General features: G+C 50.2%; 2 protein-coding genes across 8 annotated transcripts; both read right to left on the bottom strand.

Annotated features, from left to right (window-relative positions):
- Nucleotides 1-59: 59 nt before the first annotated feature.
- Nucleotides 60-16,390, bottom strand: PROCA1 (protein interacting with cyclin A1). 4 transcript variants are annotated; one of them, XM_057501114.1, is made up of 5 exons: nt 15,944-16,390; nt 12,149-12,232; nt 2,436-2,571; nt 2,093-2,227; nt 60-2,003 (listed from the first exon to the last, which is right to left on the bottom strand). In XM_057501114.1, exons 1-5 carry the CDS (start codon nt 16,029-16,031, stop codon nt 1,352-1,354), a joined length of 1,095 nt encoding a protein of 364 aa, XP_057357097.1. In that variant the 5' UTR covers nt 16,032-16,390; the 3' UTR covers nt 60-1,351. The 4 variants fall into 4 exon arrangements, with proteins under 4 accessions (XP_057357097.1, XP_057357096.1, XP_036745730.2 ...); XM_057501113.1 differs by having other exon boundaries at nt 2,093-2,571; XM_036889835.2 differs by lacking the exon at nt 12,149-12,232.
- Nucleotides 16,391-17,349: 959 nt separating this feature from the next.
- Nucleotides 17,350-21,370, bottom strand: RAB34 (RAB34, member RAS oncogene family). 4 transcript variants are annotated; one of them, XM_036889805.2, is made up of 11 exons: nt 21,142-21,370; nt 20,279-20,375; nt 19,974-20,065; nt 19,086-19,154; nt 18,883-18,984; nt 18,709-18,773; nt 18,532-18,583; nt 18,259-18,340; nt 18,098-18,188; nt 17,858-17,965; nt 17,350-17,772 (listed from the first exon to the last, which is right to left on the bottom strand). In XM_036889805.2, exons 1-11 carry the CDS (start codon nt 21,183-21,185, stop codon nt 17,705-17,707), a joined length of 870 nt encoding a protein of 289 aa, XP_036745700.1. In that variant the 5' UTR covers nt 21,186-21,370; the 3' UTR covers nt 17,350-17,704. The 4 variants fall into 4 exon arrangements, with proteins under 4 accessions (XP_036745700.1, XP_036745702.1, XP_036745701.1 ...); XM_036889807.2 differs by having other exon boundaries at nt 17,858-17,929; XM_036889806.2 differs by having other exon boundaries at nt 19,086-19,151.
- Between the last annotated feature and the right edge of the window lie 227 nt (nt 21,371-21,597).

Here is a 21,597-nt window from a genome sequence, read left to right as displayed (position 1 = left end):
GCTCCGTCACTCCCTCTTCTAGGCTATCAAGAAGCAGTGGTGCAGAAGAGCAGGCAGCTTCTGCATCGGGCTGCTGAGGGTCAGTGCCTGCCCCACTACTCAGCCCTGTGACTTTGAGCAAGATCCTATTGTCGCTAAGCCAGCTTTCTTAACTGGGAAATGGAGATAGTGATGCCTACCTCCTCAGGACAGCTGTGAGGGACAGAGTGTTCCGTGCTTAGCCCAGTGCTCAGGCCCCCTTAAGGCCTCAGTAAATATTAGCTCCTGTTAACACTCATACAGCCAGCCATCCCATGCCTACTAGTCTTCTCTGGTATATCGGAGAAAGGCCACGAGGAAATTTGGGTTTCTCAACTTGAATGCCTGCACCTTTCTCCCCACTTTTTGCTGGCTGTGCCTTGGTCTGTGATGGTCTATCTATGCAACTCAAATAGACCTGCCCTAGGACGGGCCCCATGCTTACAGGCTTCTACACACAAGCACTGGACTGGGAAAGGGAGCTGGGACGTTGCAGGGGAGGCCAGCCCCCTGCTTCCAGGCTTGAGACCAGCCAGCTCCCTGGCCCTGGTGCCTTTGCTGAGCCTCACTGCCTCTTCATGCTCTGGACTCCTGATCTCCCCGTGTTTTTCACTCGGGCTTGGTCTCACATCTTTGCAAGTTGGTGCTGGGAGAGTGAGGCTGTCCCCGTCCCTTTCCCCTGCTTGAGGCTTAGCAGAGAAGTCAATAAAGGCCCAAGCTTGGGGAGCTCCCCACCTTCCTTTTCTTCAAGATCTCTTTGGTCATTTGTTTGCAAAAGTTGGAGGAAGGGGCTGACCTGTCGGGAAGTCAGTTCTATTCCCTTTAGCACAAAAGGTCTAGAAGGGCCTAGCAGGAGCAGAGCCACACCAGCTGGGAAGACACACCTTTGGTGCCACCAGCACTTTCCCTAGGGCCCCTTAAAGGAGGCAAAGGCCAGGCACAGTGGTAGAGTGGGTTGAAAAGTTCGATTTATTAGGGCATCACTGCAGACAGTACTGCCTGTCCCCTAGTGGAATTCACACAAACCAGTCTCCCAGTGAACAGGATGCCTCCTTCCCACCTGACCCCAATGTGCTATTCTGCCCTGGGCCTAGGATGATCTAAGAAACAGGCTGTGCTCCTCACTACTCTCCCACTACCTTCCCTTGGACTTCCTCTTGAAAGATGGATTGCCCTTCAGAAACCCCTGCAGCCCCCTAGCCCCCTGGCTCCAGCTGTGCCCAGAGCCCACCCCATCCCCCTAGAAACAGCCAGGTTGAAGGGAGACAGAACAGCAGCAGGAGGTCAGCTATAGGCTTGATCCCTTTTATTCTTCACCCTGGTCGCCTTGGCCTCAACTGAGATTGGGGTTTGATGTTGGGGGAGATTTCCTCTTGATGACTTTCTTGACTGGCAAGGCCTTCACCCCAGGCTTCTTGGCCTGGACTGTGTTCTTTTTCTTCCTGGGTAACAAAGACTCTACAACATCCTCGCTGGAGGGCTCCTCCCACCTGGGATCACTGTAACTGTTCTCACTGTCCAGGTCTCTCCTACTGTCTGGGCTGGACTCTGACATCCCAGCTGACTCTCTTGGGCTTGTCGATTGACTCAAGTCTGGAGGCGAAGGTCCTGATTTAATTGGGCTTTTCTTCTTAGTCACCTTGCCCTTCTTGACTTTTTTCTTTAGCTTTACCTTCTCATCCATCTCCTTGTCTTTCTCTTTTTCCTTTTTCTTCTTTACCTTCTTGATCACCCTGCTGCCCTGGGATTTCCCTGTGGGGCTCTCAGAGCGCCAGATAGTGATGGGAGCTGCTGAGTCAGAGGGAACTGAGACAGTGCTCATGCATGTGATGGTGGGTGCGGTGATGGGCACCACCTGGGCTGGAATGGGAGGCTGGCTTGCTGCTTCCTCCTCTTCCTCCTCCTCATTCAGGTCATCTGCCCCATAGTCATGGTGGAGCGGGTGGTGGATCACTGCCACAGAGATGGGCCTGTAGCCTTTGCACCTGGAAGGGAAGGGAACAGGGAAAGAGGTTGAGAGAAAGTGGGAGCCAGTGCCCCTGAGCGCCTCCCCTGTCAGCCTGCCAGCACTCACCAGCTGTACCAGAACCGCTCCACACATTCTTCCTCTGGGACGAGCCCAAAGCAAGGGGATTGGATGATGCTGAAACAGGGTGAGCCCACGTCTTGGGAGCTGCTGCTATTTGTCTTCTCTGAGCAGTCCTTCAGCCTGCCACACAGGGGACTCAGCCTGGCTCCCACGCCTCCAAGACTCCCCAGGGGCCCAGAACCGAGGAGCCTGAAGGACAGCGGGCTTCCACTGGGCCCAGCCCAGGCTGCCAAAAAACCTCCACCCCATTGCCCTTGGGGCAGAGTCAGGTTTACAAAAACGGGGCTGGGCTCTGGGCTTGGAGTCTCCCAAGGAGATGGGCCCTTACCTAGAGTCACAGTCGCAGTGGCTGATAGAGTGCAGGTGCACATCGTGGTGGCCACAGTCTGAAGTGAAGGGGTGAAAGATGTGCCTGCTGCACTGCTTATGTTTCCAGCAGCACCTGTCAGCATCAGTGGAGTCACCTGAGGTAGGAGTCCATGTTACGGGGGGGGCAGTGGCAGAGCACCTCCGGGTCTCCAGCTTAGTCCAAAGACTCCACCAAATTCACCCACCAGCCTCCCCACCTCCAGGTGTTTGTGCCTCAGAGTAGTAACTCCAGGTCTCAGCACTGCCTTCCCCCAGCCCAGTGCAGACTGCCTGTCCCCCGCAGGCCCCCAGGCAGCTCTCACCAAGGTCTTCATCAGGTCCCCTCCCATACCTGTCCTGTGACACCTGCCTCTTGCCCTCCTCTGTCTTCTGTGGAAGGCTAGCCTGGGGCCTTCCACCAAGTCCTGCCTGTCCCTCACCCCCTGCTCGACGGGGTTGTTAGCTCCACAGGGTACCTCGGTAGGGGAAGGCCCTCTCGCTATGGCAGACTGGAGCTCCATTTCAGTCCCCAGTGATTAGAGCGAGCAGCAGCCTCTCTGTTCCTATGTCTACCCTGCACAAGCCCAAGAGGGCCACGTCAGCCCCTCTCTGCCTCTGAAGCCACTTCAGCCCCAAGGCCTGCTATGGTATGGAGGCCCAAGCCTAGAGGAGAGCAGAGGCCTAACCCGCCACTCATCATGCTACTTGGCTGCTTCTGCTGACTGGTCCTTTTCCCTCCTCTCCAAGCCCCTTCTCCCTTCCAACACCTTTCTCACTTCTCTCCCCTTTCCCACACTCTTGATTCCTTCCCTGCTCTGTACTCAGCAAGTTCCCATTCCCATCCATTCTCTCTTCCCCAATCCTGGGAGTCACAAATGAACAACCCACCCTTCTGTCCCTTGTAGGCAACAGATACCATGTCCCCTTTCTCAGGGAACAGGAGAAGCTACTGGGGTGAAATGTGGGATAGGAGAAAGCCTTCCCACTTCTGATGCTCACATCTGTGAGTATCCCAGCCTCAAGTCTGACCTGTCTGAGGTTCCAGTCTACCAATGGCTCACCCCGCAAGCCACCATCTAAAAGGTAAGCCCATGAAGTGACTCCATGTGCCCAAGGTCTCACCAGGGCTGAGAGGAAAAGGCACTTTTCTGCAGGTCCCCCGGATTCCAGCTGCACCCACCCCGAGAGAAAGAAGGTGGACACTGATGAGTTCCATGGGAGCCTGGCATGAGGTGCTATGGCCGGCTGACTCCCTCCAAACAAGCAGGAGGAGTGCACTTTAACCATTCCCTGTAATGAGTAAAACTTTAAGATGAGGAGATAGGGCAGCTTGGTCTGAGCCTTGCCCTGCATTCCTCTCATCCAGGCTGTGAGAGTCCCGGATCCTTCATACACCCTGACCCACTTGGCAGCCTCCCTTTCTGCTTCCTCTTCTCCCGTGCTCTTTCTCCATCCCAAGGAAAATAAGATACGTAATTCAGGACCTTGGAACACCACCACCACCACTACGAGCTTGGGTTTCTTCAGCACTGCTGAACTGGGGCAAAAAGCAGCATGTGGCAAGTACCCTGAACTTCAGCACCTGGACAAGCCTGGGTCCAAGTCTTGACTCTTTGTCACTTAGCTGGGTAACCTTGGGCAAATTACTTCTTAGAGCCTAATTTCCTTATGCACAAAATAGGGGTACCTTTTTCACAAGGTTGTTGGGAGGATTCAGTTCACATATGTCAAAGACATTTGTACACTATAAAGTACTATGCAAAGGGCGGAGGAACCAAGATGGCGGCATGAGTAGGGCAGCGGAAATCTCCCAAAACCATAAATATTTTTGAAAATACAACAAATACAACTATTCCTAAAAGAGAGACCAGTGGATACAGTACAACAGCAAGGCGACATCTACATCTGCGAGAACCCAGCGCCTCACGAAGGGGGTAAGAAACAAGCCACGGCCCAGTGGGACCCAAGCGCTCCCCCCACCCCAGCACCCCGGCAGGATGAAAGGAGTCAGAGTGGGGAGGGAGTGAAAGTCCAGGACTGCTAAACAACCAGCTCTAGTAATCCGCACCGGGAGCACAGACACACACTGCATGGTGTGCTGGATATGAGAAAAACGGAAAAGCAAAATCTACAAGTGGGTCCCCACAACCAGCTCCCCTGGGAAAAAAGAAAAGCAAGTGTTTTTTGAAAGTCTTAAAGGGACAGGGGCCTCACAGCTGGATGGAAACATCCTGGCACACGCAGCCCAGCAGCTGGGAATCCTGAGGAATGTCAGGCGCCCCAGCCCCCTGGGTGGCAACACAGCCCTGAAGCCCCTCACGGTGATAAGCAGCCTGCCGGTCGTTCCCCTGGCCAGCGCAGCCCCCAACACATCGGCTCAGTAGCCAGAGAGTGGCCACACACACCTGAGATGGCAGTGGAGCAGCCAGGGAACAGCCGTGCGTGCCTGTGGTGGTGGCGGTGAGTAGGCTGGGAGCAGCCATGCCCCCAGCAGCCGCCCAGAATCTCCTCCTGGCACACAACTGCCTGGGCCAGACCCAAAGTCCACCGCCGGCAGGCAGCTGCCCAGAAAAGGCAAAGGAAACAAGGGCAAGGCGCAAAGGGGCACTGCTCTCGCAGGAGAGCACACCCAGTGCACCTGCCACTCCCTGTAGGGCTCTGGGCTACCGTGACAGTGACCCTGCCCACGGCAGCGTAGTGGATTAATCCAGAGGCTGCTCCAGGAGTGCGGGTAACTGACACAGGCAGCGGAGAAGGGCAAGGCATCCAGCAAGCAGGAAGGGACTTTGTTCTCCCAGCTGACCCATGTTCCACCTGCCTATAGCTACCTCTATCACCATGAAAAGGCAGAATTTGGTCCAGTCCAGAATTCCCCAGACAACCCCTGAGAGAGGGCCTAGGGAGATAGATTTAACCAATCTTCCTGAAAAAGAATTCAAAATAAAGGTCATAACCATGCTGATGGACCTGCAGAGAAATATGCAAGAGCTAAAGGAGCAAGCAGGGAGGGAGAATACAGAAATAAAACAATCTCTGGAAGGACTTAAGAGCAAACTGGATGAGGTGCAAGAGGCCGTTAATGGAATAGAAATCAGAGAACAGGAATACAGAGAAGCTGAGGCAGAGAGAGAGAAAAGGATCTCCAGAAATGAAAGAATATTAAGAGAACTGTATGACCAATCCAAACAGAACAATATTTGCATTATAGGTGTACCAGAAGAAGAAGAGAGAAAAAAGGATAGAAAGTGTCTTTGAAGAAATAATTGCTGAAAACTTCCTCAAACTGGGGGAGGAAATAATCTCTCCAACCATGGAAGCCCACAGAACTCCCAATAAAAGGGACCCAAGGAGGACAACAACAAGACACATAATAATAAAAATGGCCAAGATCAAGGACAAGGACAGAGTGTTAAAGGCAGCCAGAGAGAGAATAAAGGTCACCTACAAAGGAAAACCCATCAGGCTATCATCAGACTTCTCAACAGAAACCTTACAGGCCAGAAGAGAATGGCATGATATATTTAATTCAATGAAACAGAAGGGCCTTGAACCAAGAATACTGTATCCAGCACGATTATCATTTAAATATGAAGGAGGGATTAAACAATTCCCAGACAAGCAAAAGTTGAGGGAATTTGCCTCCCACAAACCACCTCTACAAGATATTTTAAAAGGACTGTTCTAGATGGAAGCACTCCTAAAGCTAAATAGATGTCACCAGAGAAAATAAAATCACAGCAAAGAAAGCAGACCAACCAAATACTAACTAAAGGCAAAAAATAAAAACTACTCACAAAAGCAGTCAAAGGAAACACGAAAGAGTACAGAATAAACCACCTAACATATAAAGAATGTAGGAGGAGGAATAAGAAGGGAGAGAAATAATCATCAGACTGTTTATTAAAGCTTAATAAGAGAGTAAAGTGAGACAGTTAGATAGTAAAAAAGCTACCCTTGAACCTTTGGTAACCATGAATCTAAAGCCTGCAGTGGCAATAAGTACATATCTTTCAATAATCACCCTAAATGTAAATGGACTGAATGCACCAATCAAAAGACACACTAACAGAATGGATAAAAAAGCAAGACCCATCTATATACCACTTACAAGAGACTCACCTCAAACCCAAAGACATACACAGATTAAAGTCAAGGGATGGAAAAAGATATTTCATGCAAACAATAGGGAGAAAAAAGCAGGTGTTGCAGTACTTGTATCAGACAAAATAGACTTCAAAACAAAGAACGTAACGAGATAAAGAAGGACATTACATAACGATAAAGGGCTCAGTCCAAGAAGAGGATATAACCATTATAAATATATATGCACCCACTACAGGAGCACCAACATATGTGAAACAAATACTAACAGAATTAAAGGAGGAAATAGAATGCAATGCATTTGTTCTAGGAGACTTCAACACACCACTCACTCCAAAGGACAGATCCACCAGACAGAAAATAAGTAAGGATACAGAGGCACTGCACAACACACTAGAACAGATGGACTTAACAGACACCTACAGAACTCTACACCCAAAAGCAAGAGGATACACATTCTTCTCAAGTGCACATGGAACATTTTCCCGAATAGACCACATACTAGGCCACAAAAAGAGCCTCAGTAAATCCAAAAAGATTGAAATTCTACCAACCAACTTCTCAGATCACAAAGGCATAAAACTAGAAATAAATTGTACAAAGAAAACAAAAAGGCTCACAAACACATGGAGGCTTAACAACATGCTCCTAAATAATCAATGGATCAATGATCAAATTAAAACAGAGATCAAGCAATATATGGAGACAAATGACAACAACAGCATAACGCCCCAACTTCTGTGGGACACAGAGAAGGAAAGTATGTAGCAATCCAGGCCTATTTAAAGAAGGAAGAACAATCCCAAATGAATAGTCTAAAGTCAATTATTGAAACTGGAAAAAGAAGAACAAATGAGGCCCAAAGTCAGCAGAAGGAGGGACATAATAAAGATCAGAGAAGAAATAAATAAAATTAAGAAGACTAAAACAATAGAAAAAAATCAATGAAACCAAGAGCTGGTTCTTTGAAAAACTAAACAAAATAGATAAGCCCCTAGCCAGACTTATTAAGAGAAAAAGAATCTACACACATCAACAGAATCAGAAATGAGAAAGAAAAATCACAACGGACCCCACAGAAATACAAAGAATCATTAGAGAATACTATGAAAACCTATATGCTAACACGCTGGAAAACCTAGGAGAAATGGAGAACTTCCTAGAAAAATACAACCTTCCAAGACTGACCAAGGAAGAAAGAGAAAATCTAAACAGACCAATTACCAGCAAAGAAATCGAATTGGTAACCAAAAAACTACCCAAGATCAAAACCCCTCGGCCAGATAGATTCACTGCTGAATTTTATCAGACATACAGAGAAGACGTAATAACCATTCTCCTTAAAGTTTTCCAAAAAATAGAAGAGGAGGGAATACGTCCAAACTCATTCTATGAAGCCAGCATCACTCTTATAACAAAACCAGGCAAAGACCGCATCAAAAAGGAAAATTAGAGACCAATATCCCTGAAAAACATAAATGAAAAAATACTCAACAAAATATTAGCAAACCAAATTCAAAAATTCATGAAGAGGATCATCCACCATGATCAAGTAGGATTTATCTCAGGGATGCAAGGATGGTACAACATTCGAAAATCCATCAACATCATCCACCACATCAACAAAAAGGACAGAAACCACATGATCATTTCCATAGATGCTGAAAAAGCATTCGACAAAATTCAACATCCATTCATGATAAAAACTCTCTACAAAATGGGTATACAGGGCAAGTACCTCAACATAATAAAGGCCATATATGACAAACCCACAGCCAACATCATACTTAACAGTGAGAAGCTGAAAGCTTTTCCTGTAAGATCGGGACCAAGACAGGGATGCCCACTCTCCCCACTGTTATTCAACATAGTACTGGAGGTCCTAGCCACAGCAATTAGACAAAACAAAGAAATACAAGGCATCCAGATTGGTAAAGAAGAAGTCAAACTGACACTATTTGCAGATGACATGATATTGTACATAAAAAACCCTAAAGACTCCACTCCAAAATTACTGGAAAACTAATATCTGAATTCAGCAAAATTGCAGGATACAAAATTAATACACAGAAATCTGTTGCATTCCTATACACTAATGATGAACTAACAGAAAGAGAAATCAGGAAAACAATTCCATTCACAATAGCATCAAAAAGAATAAAATACCTAGGAATAAACCTAACCAAGGAAGTGAAAGATCTATACCCTGAAAACTACAAGACACTCTTTGCCATTTTAATTATTATGTGTCTTGGTGTTGCCCTCCTTGGATCCCTTGTCATGGGAGTTCTGTGTACCTCTGTGGTCTGAGAGGCCATTTCTTCCCCTAGTTTGGGGAAATTTTCAGCAATTATTTCTTCAAAGACATTTTCTATCCCCTTTTCTCTCTCTACTTCTTCTGGAATACCTATGATTCTTATATTGTTCCTTTTCGATTGGTCACTCAGCTCTCTTAAAATTCTTTCATTCCTGGAGATCCTTTTATCTCTCTCTGCATCAGCTTCTCTGCGTTCCTGTTCTCTGTTTTCTAGTCCATTAATGGTCTCTTGCATCTCGTCCATTCTGTTTTGAAGTCCTTCCAGAGCTTGTTTTATTTCTGAATTCTCCTTCCTTAGTTCTTGCATATTTCTCTGCAAGTCCATCAGCATGGTTATGACTTTTGTTTTGAATTATTTTTCAGGTAGACTGGCTAAATCTATCTCCCCAGATTCCTTCTCAGGGGAAGATGTAGCAGATGCCGAAGCTGTCTGGGTTAGTCTTGTCTGGATCATATTTTTTTGCCTTTTCATGTTGACAGGTGCTATTGACTGTCAGCTGGGAGGGCCAAAATTTTCACTTGCTACTGGCCTTTCTTTACTGGGACAACTGCGACCCCTAGTGGCTTGTGTTGGGTAATTGCGTGTAGAGTGGGTCTTTGTGTCTTGCCTGGCCGGGAGGGAGAAATTTCCCTTTCTGTGGGCGGAATTTGTCTCAGGCTGCTTCTCTGCTTTCGCAGCGCCCGGTGGGGTAATGGATGGGGGGGCTGCTTGACCGTTTGCCTCCGTGAGGGGTCTCAGAGCTGTTGCCCAGGGGGTTAGTGCACCCGGTTTTCCCTGTAATTTCCAGCTGCTGTACTGTGACCTGGGTTGTTTCCGTCAAGCTGTTAAGTCCCTGTCCCTTTAAGACTTTCAAAAAGCCCCCGCTTTTCTTTGTCACAGGGGCATCAGCTTCGGCACCCGCTCAGAGGTCTTACTCCCTGTTCCCCCAGTATCCAGGGCCCCCTGGGCACGTACTGTGTCTGCGCTCTGGCCTGGATGGCTGGGGCTGGGTGTTCGGCAGTCCTGGGCTCCGTCTCCCTCCCGCTCTGCCTGCTCTTCTCCCGCCGGGAGCTGGGGGGAGGGGCGCTCAGGTCCCGCTGGGCCGGGGCTTGTATCTTACCCCTTTCACCAGTCGCTGGGTTCTCGCTGGTGTAGCTGCAGTCTGGCCACTGTCCTGCGTCTTCTGGTCTCTCTTTTAGGGCTAGTTGTGTTTGCTGTATTTTCAAAAGTCTATATGTTTTTGGGAGGAGATTCCCACTGTCCTACTCACGCCGCCATGTTGGCTCCGCCTCCTCTACAAGACACTCTTAAGAGAAATTAAAGAGGTCACTAACAAATGGAAACTCATCCCATGCTCTTGGCTAGGAAGAATTAATATCGTCAAAATGGCCATCCTGCCCAAAGCAATCTACAGATTCAATGCAATCCCTATCAAATTACCAACAGTATTCTTCAACGAACTGGAACAAATAGTTCAAAAATTCATATGGAAACACCAAAGACCCCAAATAGCCAAAGCAATCCTGAGAAGGAAGAATAAAGTGGGGGAATCTATCTCCCCAACTTCAAGCTCTACTATAAAGCCACAGTAATCAAGACAATTTGGTACTGGCACAAGAACAGAGCCACAGTCCAGTGGAACAGAATAGAGACTCCAGACATTAACCCAAACATATATGGTCAATTAATATATGATAAAGGAGCCATGGATATACAATGGGGAAATGACAGTCTCTTCAACAGATGGTGCTGGCAAAACTGAACAGCTACATGTAAGAGAATGTTTCTGGATCACTGTCTAACCCCATACACAAAAGTAATTTCAAAATGGATCAAAGACCTGAATATAAGTCATGAAACCATAAAACTCCTAGAAAAAAACAGGCAAAAATCTCTTGGACATAAATATGAGTGACTTCTTCATGAACATATCTCCCCGGGCAAGGGAAACAAAAGCAAAAATGAACAAGTGGGACTATATCAAGCTGAAAAGCTTCTGTACAGCAAAGGACACCATCAATAGAACAAAAAGGTACCCTACAGTATGGGAGAATATATTCATAAACAACAGATCCAATAAAGGGTTGACATCCAAAATATATAAAGAGCTCATGTACCTCAACAAACAAAAAGTAAATAATCCAATTAAAAAATGGGCAGAGGAGCTGAACAGACAGTTCTCCAAAGAAGAAATTCAGATGGCCAACAGACACATGAAAAGATGTTCTACATCGCTAGTCATCAGAGAAATGCAAATTAAAACCCCAGTGAGTTATCACCTCACACCAGTAAGGATGGCTGCCATCCAAAAGACAGACAACAACAAATGTAGGTGAGGTTGTGGAGAAAGGGGAACCCTCCTACACTACTGGTGGGAATGTACGTAGTTCAACCATTGTGGAAAGCAATATGGAGGTTCGTCAAAAAGCTCAAAATAGAAATACCATTTGACCCAGGAATTCCACTTCTAGGAATTTACCTAAGAATACAGCAGCCCAGTTTGAAAAAGACAGATGCACCCCTATGTTTATGGCAGCACTTCTTACAACAGCCAAGAAATGGAAGCAACCTAAGTGTCCATCGGTAGATGAATGGATAAAGAAGAGGTGGTACATATACACAATGGAATATTATTTAGCCATAAGAAGAAAACAAATCCTACCATTTGAGGCAACATGGATGGAGCTGGAGGGTATTATGCTCAGTGAAATAAGCCAGGCAGAGAAAGACAAGTACCAAATGATTTCACTCATATGTGGAGTATAAGAACAAAGCAAAAACTGAAGGAACAAAACAGCAGTAGAATCACAGAACCCAAGAATGGACTAATAGTTACCAAAGGGAAAGGGACTGGGAGGATGGGTGGGAAGGGAGGGATAAGGGGGGTAGAGAAAGGGGGCATTATGATTAGCATGTATAATGTGGGTGTGGGCATGGGGAGGGCTGTCCAGCATGGAGAGGACGGGTTGATTCTACAGCATCTTACTACGCTGATGGACAGTGACTGCAATGGGGTATGTGGAGGGAACTTGGTGATGGGGGGAGTCAAGTAAACATAATGTTCCTCATGTAATTGTAGATTAATGATACCAAAAAAAAAAAGTACTATGCAAAGAAAAGGGGTCACTGTGGCCCACAGGAGGGCCCTCTCTGTCTCACATGAATAGGGGATAGGGTGGCAGTAGGGCAGCTGGGTTAACCCCTTCAAGGGTTGATACCTCCTACCTACAACCAAGTGTCAGCTTTCCACAGTGAGGGTGGCAGGGACCCCTGGGCCCAGAGATCCAGAACTCACCTTCAGAGAAGGTCGATGCATCAGTGCTACATGCCACACCAGTCAGCAGATGGCCTCTCTCCCAGCTGGGTAACCTGTTTACATCTGTGAGAGAGCAGAGTGGCAGCATCCGCAGCCCCTCTATTCAGTCATCAGACATTTCCTGAGAAGCTCCAGGGGTCAGGCCCCAGCTGCCTCCAGAGATGAGAGATTTAAAAACCAACACAACAGTCTCTGCTCTCAATGGGCTGGGATAAAGGGTGAGGGGAAGTACACGGGATGTATGAGCAACAGCTGATGACAGCAATGTGATACAGACACTGGGGGTGGGCAGATGGTGGGGAGGAAGGCCGTGGGAACACAGAACTAGGACACCACTGAGAAGGGGGGTGGGGAATGGGAAATAGTACTTGGAAGAAACATAATAGGAGCTGAACCTAGAGAAATGAATAGGAACCAGACTCTGAACAAGAAGGGACAGTTTCAGGATTTGTGTCAGGGTGTGTGGAGCCTGGTCAAAGGGTGCCCAGAGCAGAGCAACTGGGACAGCAGCTCCATCAGCAACCACAGGGTAGAGTCTGCCGCTTTTCTTCCCACAATTAGCTTTGCCATTTGGGGCTTCCAAGCAGAGTCCTGCTTAAGGAAGGGAAGCAATTGCTTGGAGACATAAGCTGGGCCTTCAGTGGCACTTGGTCATCCTTCTACAGGTCCTTGATCAGCTCCTGTTCTCCACAGCATGGTATGAACGAATGAGACTCCAAGCACTTTGCTGGAAACTCCTACCCTGCTGCTATTCCTCTTAGCAAATCATTTCACCAGCATGATCTGTGGCTGCTCCTACCTTCATCAACTCTTCTCCTGCCTGGGGAAGTGTCCGTCCTTCCCCCTGACCACAGCACCTGAACTCTAGGTCTCAGTCAGAATTTTCACAACCTCCCCCTTTTTTTTTTCCCCCTGCAGTCTATGGACATCTTTAAAACAAAACATTCTATGAACTCTGCTTTTCCCTCTACCACTGCATATCCCACCTCTCTTACTTTTCAGTCTAATTCACTCATTCATTTAACAGATGTATTGGATAGCTTCTCTAGACACCAGGGAAGGAGGCCCAGTCCCTACCTTCAGTGAGCTCAGAGTCTCCACCTCTCCCTCCTACTCCAGCCACTGCAATGTGGCAGCCACCAGGACCCCTCTATCAGAAGAGTCTAGGCAAAGGCCACCAAGGACTTCTGAAAAGCCAAACCCGGTGGCCTTTTCATTTCATTTCACTTGACCCTGTTGACCGATAGCCTCTTTCTTCTTCAAACTCCATTCCTTTGGCTCCCATGTCAGACATCTCTCGTCTCATCTTTTCCTTCTCTGACTAGCTCTTTAGTTCTTTCCTAACTGCTTTGCTGTCTCTTCCTCCTCTGCTGTACCCCATAAATTGATTACTAGAGTTCTCTCTTTGGCTTCTTTCTCAGAAGATTCTACAGGCTTGTCTTGGATAATGTCAGCCACTTCATGGTTTCAACATCCCCCAATGAAATGACTTAAATCTGGATTTCCAAGCCAGACTGCTTTCCTGAGCACACAGCCAGTATCCTCTTGGATATTCCCAAAATCCTAGACCAGCATGTTCCAAAGAAACCTATCATCTTCTCCTGCCCTCCACAAACCCCCTCCTCCTGTAATCTCCCATCTCAGAGAAAATCAGACACCTCACCTGGAAAATGAAGGACTATCCCTTACTTTACACCAACTTGATCACCAAGTCTTGGCATCCTTACCTGCCCCTGAGTCTGCCTGTGTTGGTTCAGACCTTCGTTGTCTCTAACGGAGACAGCTGCAGTAGCCTCCTGCCTGGCCTCCTGCCTCCTGCCTCATTACTCTCATACCGTCCTCACAATGCAGCCAAACTGGGTTTTCTAGATTGCTAACTGGCCCACTATGTTCCTCCTCTTCAATAGGCTTCAGAATGAGGTGCAAACTCCTTATCATGACATAACTGGCCCCTCAGGACCCAGGCCCCGGTTCCCTCCTTAGTTCTCACTTCCTCTTACCCATCCTTCTCTCCTTCCACTCCTCCCCTTTTCCATTCCTCCTCTCCTGCCTCTCATTCCCCAGAAACACCTGGTCATCTTGGGAGGAACAATGATATCCAAGTAGAACTGGTTACACATGTCTTGTTCCCCTTTTCCCAGCCATGGTACTTCATGTGTTTACTTGATAGGAATTTGGGAAAAGGCCCATTTTCATCTGCCTCTGTATCTACAGATCCTGGGATATGCAAAGTGCTCAGTAAATGTTGGTTGGTTGAAAGAATGCATGAGTAGAACAAAATAATCCCCCTATTGGAACCACAAAGCAACAATGGCATTGCAAATTCTACCCAGGGTTCAGGCCTAGGGACTTTTCTAAGGGAAGATATTGACCCAGGATGAGCATCTTCCCAATGTCAGGCATGGTGCCAGGCTTTTATATATCATTCTAAATCTTCACCACAACCCACTCTACAGATGGAGACAGATTTATGATAAGTAATTTGTCCAAAGACACAAGTTATCTAATAGGTGGCAGAAGTAGATCACGGAGTTCAAACCCAGTCTTCCTGGCTCCATAGCCTGTGCTCTTTCAGCCCTGTTCACTTGGGGATCCTATCTAAACTTGTCTTGCCAGCTATCACTTCCTACTATACCTGCTTTTCAATTCTAACACAGCCAATTCCTCATCCTCTGGTTCTACTCAATCCTGACTTCACAGCCTCCCTTATCCAACCTGGACCCTGAAGTCAGGCCAGAGGGGCCTGAGCCAGAGTCAGGATTCAAATTCTGCTTTATCTGACTCCACTGCTCTTGCTCTCTCTAGAGTCACCATGAGAGGGGCTTGTATGCAGGGTCCACTGATTAACACTCCCCAAAGCCCCAAGAGGCCTTAACAGTCATAACTCTGTTCACCAAGGGGAGGGATTTAGTAACTACTCAGATATGAGGAAGGCAGTCTGCTCTCTAGTTTCAGGTGCTCTCTAGTATGAGAGCTCTAACTGACCAGCTGTCCAGAGCTCCTGGAGCAGAAATAATTAAGTTTGGATATAGGGGGCACTTCATAATGACTGAGAAGAGGAAGAGCTTGAAAGGAAGGAGACGGCTTGTGGTCTCCTTATAGGACATAAATCGGGGCACAGGAACCTCACTCAGAACTCACAGGTGATGCTCATTTGCAAAGAATTCTACCAGTCCTGTGGGCCAAGGAGCTTCCACTGCCCTTGCGATACAAGGGATAGGGTCCGGGTTGGGCACCAAAGCAGCTGAACGGGAGCGGGGGAGTTAGGGGGGAGGGAGGGGGAAAAGGAAGGGAGGGAGTAACCAAGGAAGGGAATGAGGGGAAAGTAGGGAGCAAGGCAGGGCAGTGTGCACGCGTCTCCTTGGAAATACCGCCCGGCCCCGCCCATATCTAGAGGCGATTGTGATGTCACTCGAGGAACTTCCTGACTCCTTCCTGCCCTCCGAGTAAATGGAACCAACCTCCCAAGCCCCGATGACTGGGTGGGTGCTGGACCTTGGGCGGCGGCCCGGACCCCCTGCTGCCGCACAGCGATGCTTCCAGTTCTAGAGCCAGGGGTTGGCACCTCTGGCTCAGCAGGTCTGCCCCAGCCGCACCAGGCGCCAGTCCTCAATCATTGGTCCACGCCTCGGCGGGAGCCTGCCCCTAGGCCCTAACTCCGCCCCAGCCCAGGCCTCGGCCCCGCCTCCCCCGTCAAGTCTCTCGGGGAGGCCAGCCCCGCTGCCACGCCCCCAGCTCGAAGCCCGCCCGTAATTTGCCCCGCTCCCTTCTTACCGCTGCTGTTTTCCTCCCTTGTGTTGGCGTTGTCTTCAGTCTTTTCCTTAGTCCACCTTTGAATCCTCATTGTCGTCCTGACCCACATCGTCCTAAGCCCGTTGGTCTCTACAAGCCTATTTGTTGCAAAAGTCCAACCCTGAACCTCAACTTGGCCGAGCCAACCGCAAATCCAGTCTCCGCTCTGCCCTAGCTCAGGCCTTAACTCCGCCTCATGCTTGCCCAAACCCTTCACCCCCAGCCCCTCTCCCTCTCTAGGCTACGTTGTCTTCTCAGCCCAAGTCTAAACTTCAGCCGCGCTCTTCATCCGAGGTTTCCCAGTTCCTTCTTGGTTCCTCTTTGTCCCAGCAGGACACCTTTAAACCTTAGTACCTCCCCTTTCTCTCTAAAACCTTAGCTCGGCCGCTCAGGCCCAGCCCTCAGACCCATCCCTAGTTCCTCTCCAGAGCTTACCCCCAGCTCCCACACACCCCACCCCGCTGAATCCAGCCCCGCCCCCAGCCCCATTTGAGCCCCGCCCCAGCCATTCTCTCAAGCTCACGCCTGGGACCGGGCCCCTCCCAACCTTTCGGAACCCCTAGCGACTGTTAGCCCCGCCCCCAACCCGGGCGGGCGGTACCGCTTCCAGCTCCCCCGCCACGCCCCCGCCTTCCGGCGTTTCTTAGGTCCCACCAGGTTTGGTTGGGGGCCGGGTTCCCTGTCCACCCACAGCCCTCTTTGCAAGAGGCAGGGGCCTAGCTCTCGGATGAGGACAAGCTGTCGACACCTCCCAACGTTCCCTCCAAGCCCCCATGGGGCGCCCTGCCCCAGGGAAAATACCGCCCAACAAAGATGTCGACATACAGCCAGGATCTTAAATACGCTTCACCCAAAGAGTTATTATAACACATCTTTTTTTTTAAGAGGGAAAAGTGTTTAATATTTTGTCAAATTTAATTCATTATGTTTCAAAATGTCAAAAGATGCTATTCATAATTTTAAGTTTGTATTACTAATATGGTTAGTATTCTTCTGAATAAGAGCCAGCCCCTACTCTCCCTGGGTCTCCTGGTCAACCCAAAATGCATTCAAAGCTCAATCTCACTGTGTTCCCCTCATTTTTTAAAGAGAGGAAGGAAAAGAGTGAAAAAAAAAAGAAAGCAATGGTACTATCCAGTGGTAGAAATTTGGGAAAAGGCACCAAGTAGGACACAGTTGGGGGAAGGAACCAAAGGAAAGGGCTCTCAAAGCCAACCATTCAGATCTCATTCCGTGAAGGTCCAGTGCAGGCCCCCAAACCTGGTCCCTGAGCTTCCTCCTTCCTGAGCCCTGCCCAGGGGCCAAGGACTGCCAGAATCCCAGCAGAATTCTCCAGTCCCAAGATAGACATACACCCCTGCCCATCCCCAACAAAGGACTCCAGCCTCCAAACTGCTAACAGAGACTTTAATGGATAAGGCACAGTGTGAGGCTGGGGTTATTAAGTATCCACATACCCAAAGGGCCCCAGCAGGCTGAGCAAAAGCAGTAAGGACCACCTCCCCACTGCCGGGCACCCTTGCAACCCCCTGCATGGGGGGGGCATCCAGTTTTTGGCATGGTGTCTGGGGGCAGGAAGTGACTAGCATGCATGGTCTCAGCTACTCTGGGGGTCCTGCCACCAACAGGCAGCTCTTTGGTCTGGAAAAACAATCAGTGCAAATGTCCAGGGGTCAAGCTCTGGGAAAGTCAACATGACACAGTGCCCCAGGGCTGGGCAGTCTCTGGACAGTCCCCTTACCCTCAGGGGCAACATGTGGGCTTCTTCTTGCTGGCAGTTATATAGAGGTTGCTGTCATCACTGTTGATGCCTGAAGAAGGGTAGGAAATATGTGAAGCAGGGATTAGAGGTTCCCCTAGGTCCTCTCTGCCACCCTCAACCAGGTGGGCACTCACGGACAACATCCCCAATGCGCCGGGCCCCTGATTTCTCCAGCTCAGCCAGCACGTTGGCCTCAAAGGTCAATGCTGCCACACGGAAGAAGAATTCCCGGACATTTTCACCTGACACAGGGACCAGAAGGGTGCTCTGGGGCACTTCCAAGCCTGGGGTCATTGGGCACAGCTGAAGGGGTAGGAGTGAGAGGCCAGGTAGGCAGGAATGCCACAGCAGAAGGCCCAAAGCCTCTGACTCACCAGTGAGAGATGAGACTGCCCAGTACTCAGCCTTCATCTCGTGGGCCATCTTGAGTGCATCTTTCTCCATTAGTGCATACTGAGCAGGAGTCTGAGGGAAAGTCAGAGTCAAATGGGGGGTTCCCTCAACAAGTTGGGGAGTTCCCCCCTGGAACACTCACACTCAGGTCCTTCTTGGAACCCACGAGGAAGAGAAGCACACTGGAAGGGTCGTTCTCCTTGAGTGCATCAGCTAGCCACTGCCTGCCACAGATGGTGGACAGTGAGCAGGGAGTGAGCTGGACCGGCTCCTCCTGCTCATGCTCCTATGCCCATTTACCCTCTCTCTGGTCGCAGATGCATTCTTCTCCTTCCCTACCATGCCCAGAAAGACCACTCCTCTTCTAAACCCTCTCTTCTCTGAGCCCCCATTATAGTTCAGCAACCCCACATACTTGGTATGATCCAAGGAGGCCACATCATTCAGGTTGAAGACAATGATTATGGCTGGAAGAGTGTCAAAAACAACCCCAGGTTGCAGGGAAGACACTACTACTAGCTCTGCCACAATCCCCCCAGCCCTGGATTAGGGGTTGGAGCACCCACTTCCCCCACTTCACCCAGACCCTTACCTTGAGCTCCTCGGTAGTAGGTTGATGCAATACATTTGAACCTCTCCTGTCCAGCAGTATCCCAGCTGGGAGGAAGGAGGGGGTGAAACACAGGTATGGGGGCAGGGGACCCAGGAGATGAGGTATATAGGTGCTGAGGGGAGGGATGGCTGAAAAGGGTTGAGAAGCACTCACAGCTGCAGACTGAAGGGGATGCCCAACACCTCAAATCGTTCCATCTCAAAGTCCACTCCAATGGTGGCCTTGTAATTCTTATCAAAGGTATCTTTGCAGAACCTGAGGGCACACAGATGCTCTGGCCCTGAGCCCAGACCACCTGGCTAGGCCTGGCTTCACCCTGTCCAGCCCAACCCAGGTCAGCTCCAGTACCCTCTTACCTATTAATGAGACAAGTCTTCCCCACCGATAGGTCCCCCACCACAATGACCTTGGAGATCTTAAATCTGCTGGACACAAGAGTGGGCAGGAGAAGTGGTACTAGCTCTTCACCCTAGGAATCTAATGCTCCCTACTAGGTCCACCAAGTTAGCTACACCAAGGCTGAGGTTACTACAGACACCAGGCCTCCCAGGCAGATTGCCTAGACAGATGTGCTCAGGACTGTTTTTGTGCTTCAATATCACAGAGACATGAATGTGAAGCCTACATGTTACACTTATTAGCTGTGTGACTTAGGACAAGTTATTTAGCCTCTCTGGGCCTCAGTTTCAACAAGTGTTAAGTGGAAATTTAGTATATATTTTATGGGGTTGTTGTGAAGGTTAAAATGAGGTAAAATGTCCTACATTTTGAGTCCTATCTCCCCCACCCCCACATTTTAACATCTCTGGATGTTAAAAGGACACATCTTAAAAGTGATAAGTGTTTTCCAGGCAATAAAAGACACTAATAGTACCCAACATATTATCCAGCACACGGTAAATGCTCAATTAATGGTGGTACCAGTTATTAGTATTTTTTTTACCGACAATGGGCCTCATCCTGTAGGCACAACCCATGCCCAGGGGGTCAAATAGATGGAGGTGAGAAGATGAGCAGGAGACTACCCCGATGTTGGATACCATCTCAAACTGACATCCCACTCATCTCAAAGGACTCACCACAACCTTGCTAAGAAGAAAGGGGAGAACACCGGGGCATAAAAAGGGGGAATAATAACGCTGGGGGAGGCTAAAATGGAGCCCCAGAGGCGTGGCTGGATACCCTGGCTATGACTACGGGGTTTCCTGGAACTTGTTTTCTTTGTTCAGGTGTCTTAAACTTACCCCACGGTGCCTGTCCGGCGCTCCTGGCAAGCACAGGTGACGCGGGGGTTGAAGTCCTTATGCACGTGCAAAGCGGCCTCCTTCCTCAGGCACTGAGAGGGACAGAAGGGAATGGGACTCACCCACTCCTGGCCCAAGTCCCGCAGCGGAGCAGCCCGGGGCTGGGGGTGGGGAGGGGACCACCCAGAAGCAGCAGGCCTCGCAGGGAGGCAGGGCTGCGCCCAAGCCTCTTACTGGTATGGTGCCGCCTCCTCCCCGCCCACACTCCACCGCAGCCCGAAGCCCGACGTGGCCCTGGAGCCTACCTGGGGCAGCGCCGCCAGAATGCGGTCCCTCCGCACCGGCGCCAGTATGTTCATCTCTCCTTCCTCCTTGCGGGGCGCCCTGAGAAGCCGCGGAGGCCTGAACCGCCCCAGCGACGCGGGCCGGTGGGGATCCGACAATCACCCGCGACCGAGGTGTCCCAACTATAACTCGGGGCCACGGGGAGCCTACGGGAGCCCGCGGCCTCGGGGACGCTACGACCACCGCGGGCCACGGGGATGACACAATCACCCGGGGCTGGGGCGAACCCACAATCACCCGGGCACGGGGCGTCCCGAGGTCGACTCGGGGGCGGGGAGACCCCTCGACCGCCAAATGGGAGCGAAGAGTCCCGTCCCGGGGGGACTGAGACCGCGCAGATCCTACAATAACTCGGGGCCGGATAGTTCCTACAATAACTCGGGGCCTCGGAGACCCGACAGCTCGGGGTTGAGGCGACCCTACCATAACAGAGAGGCCAGGGGGCGCGGAGCGTCCTGGCCACACGGGGTCAGTGTGGGCTTGGGACGACGCTGCAAAGCCCTAGGGCTGCTGGAGGAGGGGGCGAGGGGCCGTCTGCTGCAGGGCCTCGCGTCCCACTCTTCGCTCCCTCTGCAAGCGCTGTAACATGATCCCCGGAAATTCCTGGAGAAGGGCCGCTCTCCGCCCCTCTCCAGGCCGCGCAACCCGTCCCGGTCTCCCCCTCTTCTCCCCTCTGCGCTGCCCTAGCTCAGGCTCCCCAACCAGAAGCCTCACCCAGCACCAGGACCGCCCCGGCCCAGCCTGGAACTTGCCCACATCGGGATACCCAGGTCGTTCTTCCCTGCACCTCGGTGCCGGGCTGCGCCTCCATGAGGACCCTTACCCAGCCGAATTGGTAGTGGGGAATCGGTGATTGCAGCGCAGCATCTGGCTGCTCAAGGAACCGGAGGGGAGGGGAAAGGGAGAGAAAAGGGGCCCAAGGAGAGGCGGCGCTTCCCTCCTCAACTCCAGGCCCAAGACGTGACTCCTGGAGTCTGCCCCCGTTCGCCCTTCTCCCTGGAAGATTGGGGCGGTGGGAGAGCGTAGGGGGGGTGCCAGGGTCGAAACGGGATACCCACCGAGGATAGAGACGTTCGAAGTCTAGTGTCTCTTCTTCCAAGGCTGCCGTGTAGATTGAGGGGTGGGAGGCTGAAGATCAAGATGCCTAGCTCGACGGAGGATAGAGGAGGTCTAAGTGCACCCGGAACTCGCCCTTTGGAGAGGTCACCGCTACAGGGAATGGGGACTCCCCTCTGGTATGGGCGTTCTTTCTGACACCATTGGAATCTTTCCCCCTAGG

The sequence above is a fragment of the Manis pentadactyla genome, chromosome 4 (assembly GCF_030020395.1).
Source record: "Manis pentadactyla isolate mManPen7 chromosome 4, mManPen7.hap1, whole genome shotgun sequence".
In the NCBI taxonomy this organism is placed as follows: domain Eukaryota; kingdom Metazoa; phylum Chordata; class Mammalia; order Pholidota; family Manidae; genus Manis; species Manis pentadactyla.
This window is presented reverse-complemented; position numbering and strand designations above follow the sequence as displayed.

Bases quoted from the DNA above. Each gene is read 5' to 3' on its own strand.
- PROCA1 (XM_057501113.1), bottom strand. From the start codon at position 12,169: ATGCATCGACCTTCTCTGAAG. The intron at 2,572-12,148 runs GTGAGTTCTGGA...CTCCTACCTCAG, and splicing joins TGCATCGACCTTCTCTGAAG to GTGACTCCACTGATGCTGAC. The intron at 2,004-2,092 runs GTGAGTGCTGGC...CTTCCCTTCCAG, and splicing joins GAGCGGTTCTGGTACAGCTG to GTGCAAAGGCTACAGGCCCA.
- RAB34 (XM_036889805.2), bottom strand. From the start codon at position 21,185: ATGCTGCGCTGCAATCACCGATTCCCCACTACCAATTCGGCTGG. The intron at 18,189-18,258 runs GTGAGTGTTCCA...ACTTTCCCTCAG, and splicing joins GTTCCAAGAAGGACCTGAGT to ACTCCTGCTCAGTATGCACT. The intron at 17,966-18,097 runs GTGAGTCAGAGG...TCCCTGTGTCAG, and splicing joins GGCAGTCTCATCTCTCACTG to GTGAAAATGTCCGGGAATTC.